Source organism: Oncorhynchus mykiss, chromosome 26, assembly GCF_057628025.1.
Source record: "Oncorhynchus mykiss isolate SJ-2025 chromosome 26, ASM5762802v1, whole genome shotgun sequence".
Lineage (NCBI taxonomy): Eukaryota > Metazoa > Chordata > Actinopteri > Salmoniformes > Salmonidae > Oncorhynchus > Oncorhynchus mykiss.
The window spans coordinates 40,438,716-40,450,842 of NC_143047.1; the positions used below are offsets into that span (position 1 = coordinate 40,438,716).

Consider the following 12,127-nt stretch of genomic DNA (forward strand, 5'->3'; position numbering starts at 1 on the left):
TAGTGTGTTACCTGTGAGCTGGGTTGGGGCGTGGTAGTGTGTGTGTTACCTGTGAGCTGGGATGGGGCGTGATGGTGTGTTACCTGTGAGCTGGGTTGGGGCGTGGTAGTATGTTACCTGTGAGCTGGGTTGGGGCGTGGTAGTATGTTACCTGTGAGCTGGGTTGGGGCGTGGTAGTGTGTATGTTACCTGTGATCTGGGTTGGGGCGTGGTAGTGTGTTACCTGTGAGCTGGGTTGGGGCGTGGTAGTGTGTTACCTGTGAGCTGGGTTGGGGCGTGGTAGTGTGTTACCTGTGAGCTGGGTTGGGGCGTGGTAGTGTGTGTGTTACCTGTGAGCTGGGATGGGGCGTGATAGTGTGTTACCTGTGAGCTGGGTTGGGGCGTGGTAGTGTGTTACCTGTGAGCTGGGTTGGGGCGTGGTAGTGTGTGTGTTACCTGTGAGCTGGGATGGGGCGTGATAGTGTGTTACCTGTGAGCTGGGTTGGGGCGTGGTAGTGTGTTACCTGTGAGCTGGGTTGGGGCGTGGTAGTGTGTGTGTTACCTGTGAGCTGGGTTGGGGCGTGGTAGTGTGTTACCTGTGAGCTGGGTTGGGGCGTGGTAGTGTGTTACCTGTGAGCTGGGTTGGGGCGTGGTAGTGTGTGTGTTACCTGTGAGCTGGGTTGGGGCGTGATAGTGTGTTACCTGTGAGCTGGGTTGGGGCGTGGTAGTATGTTACCTGTGAGCTGGGTTGGGGCGTGGTAGTGTGTTACCTGTGAGCTGGGTTGGGGCGTGGTAGTATGTTACCTGTGAGCTGGGTTGGGGCGTGGTAGTGTGTTACCTGTGAGCTGGGTTGGGGCGTGGTAGTATGTTACCTGTGAGCTGGGTTGGGGCGTGGTAGTGTGTTACCTGTGAGCTGGGTTGGGGCGTGGTAGTAGGGACGGTAGTCCTGGATGAGGGGAGGTACAGGGGGGATGTAGCTGGTGTCCACAGACGGCATGCTGGGGGTCCGGCTCACTGGGGACACCTGGTGGTGCAGGTTCAACACTCTGCAAACAAACACACACACACAGCACAGAAAGAGAGACAGACAGAGAGAATATTAACACACACAGAGGTGAGTGAGAGGTGTGTGAGAGGTGCGAGAGATGAGAGAGGGGTGAGAGGTGCGAAATGGGTATGAGGGATGAGAGGGGAGGGAGGGGAGAGAGGGGCGGGAGGGGAAGGAGAGGTGAAAGGGGTGAGGGAGGCGAGAGGGGCGAGGGGGGTGAGATTGGTGTGAGGTGTATTGGTGGAGGTGGGCCTCACCCCTTGTTGACGATGGGAGGCGAGGTGGGGGACAGAGAGGGGCAGGGCCTCTTGAGGGGCGGTTGGTCATCATCGTCGTCCTCTGAGGAGCTGTCCAGGGTCAGGTCGATCACCTCCACCTTCATCCTACTACTGCCCCCGTTGTGGGACGACGAGCTCCTCTGTTCCCCTACCGCCGACCGGTGCAAGCCTGGGGGAGAGAGACACGGGAAACAATCAAATCAATATAGCTAGCCTATTTTGCTGTGATTTACACACCCCAGCCTAGAGCAAGTGGCAACACAGTGGAATAGTCATGAGACATATAGCGTAATGATAACAAGCCAGAATAATATCATCTAACACAACGAGAGACACTGGGTTTGCAGCCTGTTGTTCCAGCACTGTTCTAACACACATTCTGATACAGATCAAGGTCCAACGAACAGAGTAGTGGAATCAGGTATGTTAAAAGCTGCAGGGCTGGACCAAAAGCCTGCCCTTACACACCGCCTCTCTCACCTTCCAGTCCGTTGCTGTAGGAGGCTGACGAGACCTCCTGTACTTCCTTCTTTGTCCTCATGGGGGCCCAGTAGCCATCCTCCTTAAACTGGATCTCATCACAGTCTACACAGCTGTTCAGGATCTCCATAAACAACCTGGACAAGACAGACACACAGAAACAACAGTGTGAAGGTATACTGTACATGCAATGTCTTCACGTTGTGTTGCGGTCATTGTGTGTACGGTGTTATTCACGTTGTGTTACAGTCATTGTGTGTACAGTGTTATTCACGTTGTTTACTTGGTGTGTGTAAATACATCTATACACTACAGATTGTATAAAATAGAAAAGACCATCTGAATCTCTCCTGTAGGAATGAATAGAGTGGACTTGTATACAGTATAACTGAATAGAGTGGACTTGTATACAGTATAACTGAATAGAGTGGACTTGTATACAGTATAACTGAATAGAGTGGACTTGTATACAGTATAACTGAATAGAGTGGACTTGTATACAGTATAACTGAATAGAGTGGACTTGTATACAGTATAACTGAATAGAGTGGACCTGTATACAGTATAACTGAATAGAGTGGACTTGTATACAGTATAACTGAATAGAGTGGACCTGTATACAGTATAACTGAATAGAGTGGACTTGTATACAGTATAACTGAATAGAGTGGACTTGTATACAGTATAACTGAATAGAGTGGACTTGTATACAGTATAACTGAATAGAGTGGACCTGTATACAGTATAACTGAATAGAGTGGACTTGTATACAGTATAACTGAATAGAGTGGACCTGTATACAGTATAACTGAATAGAGTGGACCTGTATACAGTATAACTGAATAGAGTGGACTTGTATACAGTATAACTGAATAGAGTGGACCTGTATACAGTATAACTGAATAGAGTGGACCTGTATACAGTATAACTGAATAGAGTGGACCTGTATACAGTATAACTGAGAAGGTTGTTTTTGTACATACTGTTGGTCAACTAGCGGAATCCCGTCCTATGGTTGGATGTGACTATCTGGATTCAATACCATTTCATGTTTGAAGAACACAACCACAGACCGTTCAACTCAACAACCCCCCAGCTAAGCACAAATTCATGCTGCTAATCAACTATTCTCAACTTCCTGATTATTTTGATCACTGCTCACCCAAAATGTCACCCTATGGGTGAATATTGAATTTGTGCAGAAAAATAAGTTGGTTGCAACTGGAGCCATGTAAAGACTTGTTGGGCTACACATTTTAAACCCATCAGGTCTGATGTGACCATTAAAGTCTGAAACTGGGCACAGAAAATAAAGAAACTAAACCCAGAGGAATATACAGTGGCCAGTGGCACGTTCCCAGATGATGTGCTTCTTTCCAGCCTGAAATTAAGAAAATCTGCACAAAATTGTAGGGGCAGACTCCGCCGCAAGTTTCTGTGATACGGTATAATAACATAGATGTATACAGTATACAACAGTGCCTTCAGAAAGTATTCATACCCCTTGACTTATTCCACATTTTGTTATGTTACAGCCTGAATTCAAAATGGATTAAATAGATACCCCCCCTCACCCATACACACACACACACACACACACAATACCCCATAATGACATCACAATACCCCATAATGACATCATAACACCCCATAATGACATCACAACACCCCATAATGACATCACAACACCCCATAATAACATCATAACACCCCATAATGACATCACAACACCCCATAATGACATCACAACACCCCATAATGACAAAGTGAAAACATGTTTTTAGACATTTTTGCACATTTTTTGAAAATGAAATACAGAAATATCTCACTTACATAAGTATTCACACCCCTGAGTCAATACTTTGCAGGAGCTCCTTTGGCAGTGATTACAGTAGAGTGTTTCTGGGTAAGTCTCTGAGATTTCCACACCTGGATTATGCAACATTTTTCCATTATTCCTTTCAAAATTCTTCAAGCTCTGTCAATTGGTTTTTAATCATTGCTTGACAACCATTTTCAGGACTTGCCATAGATTTTCAAGTAGATTTAAGTCAAAACTGTAACTAGGCCACTCATGAACATTCACTGTCTTCTTGTTAAGCAACTCCAGTGTAGATTTGGCCTTGTGTTTTTGTCCTACTGAAATGTGAATTCATCTCTGGTGGAAAGCAGACAACCTGGTTTTCCTCTAGGATTGTTCCTGTGTTTAGCTCCATTCAGTTTATTTTTTATCCCGAAATACTCCCCCAGTCCTTAACGATTACAAGCATACCCATAACATGATGCAACCACCACTATGCTTGAAAATATGGAGAGTGGTACTCAGTAATGTGTTGTATTGAATTTGCCCCAAACATAAAACTTTGTATTCAGGACAAAAATATAATTGCTTTGCAACATTGTTTGTATTATTACTTTAGTCCCGTGTTGCAAACAGAATATTTTTATTCTGTACAGACTTCCTTCATTTCACTGTCATTTAGGTTAGTATTGTTGCGTACCTACAATGTTGTTTTCTCCAATCACAGCCATTCAACTCTGTAACTGTTTTATAGTCACCATTGGTCTCATGGTGAAATCCGTGAGCTGTTTCCTTCCTCTCCGGCAACTGAGTTAGGAAGGACACCTGTATCTCTGTAGTGACTGGGTGTATTGATACACCATCCAAAGTGTAATTACTAACTTTCCCATGCTCAAAGGGATATTCAATGTCTGCTTTTTTATTTTATTTATTTTTTACCAATCTACCTATAGGTGTCCTTTTTTGCAAGGCATTGGAAAACCTCTCTAGTCTTTGTGGTTGAATCTGTATTTGAAATTCACTGCTCGACTGAGGGACCTTACAGATAATTGTATGTGTGGTGTACAGAGATGAGGTAGTCATTCATGTTAAACACTATTATTGAGTCCACGCAACTTATTATGTGACTTGTTCAGAACATTTTTACTCCTGAACTTATTTAGGCTTGCCATGACCAAGGGGTTTGAATACTCACTGACTCAAGACATTTCAGCTTTTAATTTTTTATTAATTACTACAAATTTCAAAAAACATACTTCCACTTTGACATTATGGAGTATTGTGTGTAGACCAGAGACAATTAAAAAAATAATGTAAATCCATTTAAATTCAGGCTGTAACACAACAACATGTGGAATAAGTGAAGGGGCTTGAATCCTTTCTGAAAGGCCCGTAGGACCACTATGTTCTGTATTAAATAGAGACACTAAGAGCTGGTACAGGCTTGTGGGTCTCACCCGTCAATGATGAGATGTTCGTAGGGGGCTTTCTTATCACAGACGGGACAAACCCAGGTGGGTTTCTTCTCATTCATCTGGATGTACAGCGTAGCGTCAAAACACTGCAGGTGGGAACAGCTCAGTGCCCGGCACGGGATCATCAGACGCATCTTCCCCAGCTGCACACACACACACACACACACACCCACCACAGACACACACACACACACACACACACACCACAGACACACACACACACACGGTAGTTAAACGGTGATAGGGGTATTGAGACAAGTCGGGACACACACAGTAAAGCACAGTAATAGGGGTATTAACACAGAGTGTGTGTGTTTACCGGACAGAGCAGCGACACACGCAGGCTGGTGGTGGCGATTTCACTGTCTGGATCTGCGGTTAGCTTCTCTTTGACTGCAGGGGGACAGAGAACAGCATGAAGAAGAAGCAGCAATCATGACCACCTATACAAGACCTGCACAAGCCTCTACAGTACATGAACACTTCACATGGAATATAGTACAGAGCGCCATGACAATACAGAACGAGACGCCTGGTTTCAACAGGCCAGAACTAAACATGTAGCTAGATACACGTGTGTCATGGACCCGTCCAGCCAGATCCATACATTTAACCTAGCATGCTAACAGTGCTAACAGTGTAAACAGTGTGTCGTCCTGGCAACCCTTACTGAGTGCTCTGGAATGGTCTGGGTTCCTGATGCCTTTGGACCGTAGTCTCTGCAACAGTACTGTGGACGACTGCTGCTTGACCAGGTACACCGCCATAGAGTAGCTCTGAAAACACAGAAGGTGCTGTAGGGTTGTTAAAATCACTCTCTTTTTCATCCGGATCACTGCACTTTTATTCATGTGTTTTTGCCCCACTGTTCTTACCAAACCAAAACATTATTTATACAGAGCATTTCTTACAGGAGTAAAGTCTAAGTGCTTAAAGCATCAAATAAATTGGCCTCCCGAGTGGCGCAGACGTCTAAAGACATCTGTATCGCAGTGCTTGAGGCACCACTATAGACCCGGGTTCGATCCCGGGCCGTCCACGACCGGGAGACCCATGAGGCGGTGCACAATTGGCCCAGGTTAGGGGAGGGTTTGGCCGGCCGGCATGTCCTTGTCCCATCGCGCTCTAGCGACTCCTGTGGCGGGCCGGGGGGAGTGCACACTGACACAGTCGCCAGGTGCACGGTGTTTCCTCCGACACATCGGTGCGGCTGGCTTCCGGGGTAAGCGAACAATGTGTCAAGAAGCAGTGCGGCTAGGCGGGGTCGTGTTTCGGAGGACGCGTGGCTCTCGACCTTTCACCTCTCCCGAGTCCGTATGGGAGTTGCAACGATGGGACAAGACTAACTACCAATTGGATACCAGGAATTTGGGTAGAAAAGGGGGCAATAATAAACAAATAAAAACATTTAAAACATTAAATAAAATAAAAATATATAAAAATACAACAACAAAAAAATAATAAAAAGGTCAGAAAGAAACTAAATGTTTTCTAGAAATGTTTACAATTAAGATAGACAACAATCAAATTAAGAGAATTTTAAATGTATCATCTTATCATATCTTACCCTTCCAACCTCTGAGGTCCAAGACACCACGATGGTGTTGGGGACTGTGGTGGATAGTCTGACCACTGAGGTAATGTTGATGGGCCGGCTGGGGCGCTTCGGCTCCACACCGTTTTTCGTTGGAGGAAGATAACCCTGAGAGGGGGGGAGAGACGGATAGAGAGAGGGAGGGAGAGAGAAGGGAGAGAGACAGGTGGAGAGAGAGAGAGGGAGGGAGGGAGAAAGGGAGGGAGAGGGGGGAGAAAGAGAGGGGGAAAAGTCACACCACATCTCAATTAAATGTTTATTGTAATTGAAGGTATGGTTTGTGTGTAACTAGCAGTACTGTACAGTGTGTAACTAGCAGTAACTAACAGTACTGCACAGTGTGTAACTAGCAGTAACTAACAGTAACAGTACTGTACAGTGTGTAACTAACAGTACTGTACAGTGTGTAACTAACAGTACTGTACAGTGTGAACTAACAGTAACTAACAGTAACTAACAGTACTGTACAGTGTGTAACTAGCAGTAACTAACAGTAACCAACAGTAACTAACAGTAACTAACAGTAACTAACAGTACTGTACAGTGTGAACTAGCAGTAACTAACAGTACTGTACAGTGTGAACTAGCAGTAACTAACAGTACTGTACAGTGTGTAACTAGCAGTAACTAACAGTACTGTACAGTGTAACTAGCAGTACTGTACAGTGTGTAACTAGCAGTAACTAACAGTAACTAACAGTACTGTACAGTGTGTAACTAGCAGTACTGTACAGTGTGTAACTAACAGTACTGTACAGTGTGTAACTAGCAGTAACTAACAGTAACTAACAGTACTGTACAGTGTGTAACTAGCAGTACTGTACAGTGTGTAACTAACAGTACTGTACAGTGTGTAACTAGCAGTACTATACAGTGTGTAACTAGCAGTACTGCACATTGTGTAACTAACAGTACTGTACAGTGTGTAACTAGCAGTACTGTACAGTGTGTAACTAACAGTACTGTACAGTGTGTAACTAGCAGTACTATACAGTGTGTAACTAGCAGTACTGCACATTGTGTAACTAACAGTACTGTACAGTGTGTAACTAGCAGTACTGTCAGTGTGTAACTAGCAGTACTGTACAGTGTGTAACTAGCAGTACTGCACAGTGTGTAACTAACAGTACTGCACAGTGTGTAAAAAACAGTACTGTACAGTGTGTAACTAACAGTACTGCACAGTGTGTAACTAACAGTACTGCACAGTGTGTAACTAACAGTACTGCACAGTGTGTAACTAACAGTACTGTACAGTGTGTAACTAGCAGTAACTAACAGTAACTATCAGTACTGTACAGTGTGTAAATTACAGTAACTAGCAGTACTGTACAGTGTGTAACTAGCAGTACTGTACAGTGTGTAACTAACAGTACTGTACAGTGTGTAACTAACAGTACTGTACAATGTGTAACTAACAGTACTGTACAGTGTGTAACTAACAGTACTGTACAGTGTGTAACTAACAGTACTGTACAGTGTGTAACTAGCAGTAACTAACAGTAACTATCAGTACTGTACAGTGTGTAACTAACAGTAACTAGCAGTACTGTACAGTGTGTAACTAGCAGTACTGTACAGTGTGTAACTAACAGTAACTAGCAGTACTGTACAGTGTGTAACTAGCAGTACTGTACAGTGTGTGGAGTTGTGTTTCTTACCGGGAGGTTGCATGGCTTCCCGTTCACCTTCACACACAGATTGGGCGGAAAGTGGTCTTCCTGAGGACAACTCGTCTCAGAGAGACAAAACCTGTGCGTGCGACACACACACACACACACACACACACACACACACACACACACACACACACACACACACACCATAATGGGCATATTGCAATGAAGAATGGCCACTAGATTATGGCCAGCTGATCTCTCCGTAAACCATCAATACGTGCGAAATTCACCTGCACAGCTCATCTCAATTGCATCCAGCATTGGCCACCCCCTAAGACAGATGTCAGGGTTATGTTTCCACCCCCTAAGACAGATGTCAGGGTTATGTTTCCACCCCCTAAGACAGATGTCAGGGTTATGTTTCCACCCCCTAAGACAGATGTCAGGGTTATGTTTCCACCCCCTAAGACAGATGTCAGGGTTAGGTTCCCACCCCCTAAGACAGATGTCAGGGTTATGTTTCTACCCCCTAAGACAGATGTCAGGGTTATGTTTCCACCCCCTAAGACAGATGTCAGGGTTATGTTTCCACCCCCTAAGACAGATGTCAGGGTTATGTTTCCACCCCCTAAGACAGATGTCAGGGTTATGTTTCCACCCCCTAAGACAGATGTCAGGGTTATGTTTCCACCCCCTAAGACAGATGTCAGGGTTATGTTTCCACCCCCTAAGACAGATGTCAGGGTTATGTTTCCACCCCCTAAGACAGATGTCAGGGTTATGTTTCCACCCCCTAAGACAGATGTCAGGGTTATGTTTCCACCCCCTAAGACAGATGTCAGGGTTATGTTTCCACCCCCTAAGACAGATGTCAGGGTTATGTTTCCACCCCCTAAGACAGATGTCAGGGTTATGTTTCCACCCCCTAAGACAGATGTCAGGGTTATGTTTCCACCCCCTAAGACAGATGTCAGGGTTATGTTTCCACCCCCTAAGACAGATGTCAGGGTTATGTTTCCACCCCCTAAGACAGATGTCAGGGTTATGTTTCCACCCCCTAAGACAGATGTCAGGGTTATGTTTCCACCCCCTAAGACAGATGTCAGGGTTATGTTTCCACCCCCTAAGACAGATGTCAGGGTTATGTTTCCACCCCCTAAGACAGATGTCAGAGTTATGTTTCCACCCCCTAAGACAGATGTCAGAGTTATGTTTCCACCCCCTAAGACAGATGTCAGGGTTATGTTTCCACCCCCTAAGACAGATGTCAGGGTTATGTTTCCACCCCCTAAGACAGATGTCAGGGTTATGTTTCCACCCCCTAAGACAGATGTCAGAGTTATGTTTCCACCCCCTAACCACCCCCTAATACAGATGTCAGGGTTATGTTTCCATCCCCTAAGACAGATGTCAGAGTTATGTTCCCACCCCCTAAACAGATGTCAGGGTTATGTTTCCACCCCCTAAGACAGATGTCAGGGTTATGTTTCCACCCCCTAAGACAGATGTCAGGGTTATGTTCCCACCCCCTAAGACAGATGTCAGGGTTATGTTTCCACCCCCTAAGACAGATGTCAGGGTTATGTTTCCACCCCCTAAGACAGATGTCAGGGTTATGTTTCCACCCCCTAAGACAGATGTCAGGGTTATGTTTCCACCCCCTAAGACAGATGTCAGGGTTATGTTTCCATCCTCATTGCAACCAACATTTTTCAAAATAATTTCGCCTTCTGGTGGGAATTATCTTCGGAACATTTTAGTACAGCAATTTTACCTGACAATATTTTTTTCTCCCCAATTTCGTGGTATCCAATTGGTAGTTAGTCTCGTCTCATCCAGAATCTCACCCAGAATCTCTAGTGGCACAGCTAGCACTGAGATGCAGAGCCTTAGACCACAGCTAGCACTGAGATGCAGAGCCTTAGACCACAGCTAACACTGAGATGCAGAGCCTTAGACCACAGCTAGCACTGAGGTGCAGAGCCTTAGACCACAGCTAGCACTGAGATGCAGAGCCTTAGACCACAGCTAACACTGAGATGCAGAGCCTTAGACCACAGCTAGCACTGAGACGCAGAGCCTTAGACCACAGCTAGCACTGAGGTGCAGAGCCTTAGACCACAGCTAGCACTGAGATGCAGAACCTTAGACCACAGCTAGCACTGAGATGCAGAGCCTTAGACCACAGCTAGCACTGAGGTGCAGAGCCTTAGACCACAGCTAGCACTGAGGTGCAGAGCCTTAGACCACAGCTAGCACTGAGATGCAGAGCCTTAGACCACAGCTAACACTGAGGTGCAGAGCCTTAGACCACAACTAACACTGAGGTGCAGAGCCTTAGACCACAGCTAGCACTGAGATGCAGAGCCTTAGACCACAGCTAACACTGAGATGCAGAGCCTTAGACCACAGCTAACACTGAGATGCAGAGCCTTAGACCACAGCTAACACTGAGATGCAGAGCCTTAGACCACAGCTAACACTGAGATGCAGAGCCTTAGACCACAGCTAACACTGAGGTGCAGAACCTTAGACCACAGCTAACACTGAGGTGCAGAGCCTTAGACCACAGCTAGCACTGAGATGCAGAACCTTAGACCACAGCTAGCACTGAGATGCAGAGCCTTAGACCACAGCTAGCACTGAGATGCAGAGCCTTAGACCACAGCTAGCACTGAGATGCAGAGCCTTAGACCACAGCTAGCACTGAGGTGCAGAGCCTTAGACCACAGCTAGCACTGAGATGCAGAGCCTTAGACCACAGCTAACACTGAGGTGCAGAGCCTTAGACCACAGCTAGCACTGAGGTGCAGAGCCTTAGACCACAGCTAGCACTGAGATGCAGAGCCTTAGACCACAGCTAACACTGAGATGCAGAGCCTTAGACCACAGCTAGCACTGAGATGCAGAGCCTTAGACCACAGCTAGCACTGAGACGCAGAGCCTCAGACCACAGCTAACACTGAGGTGCAGAGCCTTAGACCACAGCTAGCACTGAGATGCAGAGCCTTAGACCACAGCTAACACTGAGATGCAGAGCCTCAGACCACAGCTAGCACTGAGATGTAGAGCCTTAGACCACAGCTAGCACTGAGATGCAGAGCCTTAGACCACAGCTAGCACTGAGATGCAGAGCCTTAGACCACAGCTAACACTGAGATGCAGAGCCTTAGACCACAGCTAGCACTGAGATGCAGAACCTTAGACCACAGCTAACACTGAGATGCAGAGCCTTAGACCACAGCTAACACTGAGATGCAGAACCTTAGACCACAGCTAACACTGAGATGCAGAGCCTTAGACCACAGCTAGCACTGAGATGCAGAGCCTTAGACCACAGCTAGCACTGAGATGCAGAGCCTTAGACCACAGCTAACACTGAGGTGCAGAGCCTTAGACCACAGCTAACACTGAGATGCAGAGCCTTAGACCACAGCTAGCACTGAGATGCAGAGCCTTAGACCACTGCACCAGTCAGGAGGGCAATTGATCAATTTGACAATCATTCCGTACAACTGAAATAAGGTATTTCATCTCCTTGTTAACCACGGAAAATCTACTATGGCAATGTAGCCTAGCCTACATGTTGTTTGCATGGAAACTTCCTGGTGTAGGATAAAAAAAATTAAAAAAATTCTAATCAAGAGGTACGAGGGGAAAATGATTGAACTGTAGGCTACATAACATTTGAAAGTAAATTGCGATTATATTGTATTTTGAATATCATATTCTAATAAAGTTTAAAAGTTGAACCAAATGAGGTTATAAACATGGTTTTGTTGTGTTCGTGGTTGGGCTGGTAGTTTATAGTAACGTGTTTATGTTGTGTGGTTATAAACATGGTTGTGTTGTG

General features: G+C 45.7%; 1 protein-coding gene across 2 annotated transcripts in view; it reads right to left on the reverse strand.

The window, feature by feature from the left end:
* LOC110527003 (E3 SUMO-protein ligase PIAS1) overlaps nt 1–12,127 on the reverse strand; it is an 88,453-nt gene that overhangs the window by 2,488 nt on the left and 73,838 nt on the right. Inside the window, exons 5-12 of one of the 2 annotated variants that reach the window (XM_090223073.1) lie at nt 8,317–8,407; nt 6,629–6,763; nt 5,732–5,837; nt 5,381–5,454; nt 5,044–5,204; nt 1,786–1,922; nt 1,285–1,474; nt 886–1,025 (exon numbers count right to left, since the gene is read on the reverse strand). In XM_090223073.1, the coding sequence (XP_090079199.1) occupies nt 886–1,025; nt 1,285–1,474; nt 1,786–1,922; nt 5,044–5,204; nt 5,381–5,454; nt 5,732–5,837; nt 6,629–6,763; nt 8,317–8,407 (1,034 nt within the window). Of the gene's footprint in view, nt 1–885; nt 1,026–1,284; nt 1,475–1,785; nt 1,923–5,043; nt 5,205–5,380; nt 5,455–5,731; nt 5,856–6,628; nt 6,764–8,316; nt 8,408–12,127 lie in introns of both variants that reach the window. The other variant, XM_090223072.1, reaches the window with a different exon arrangement.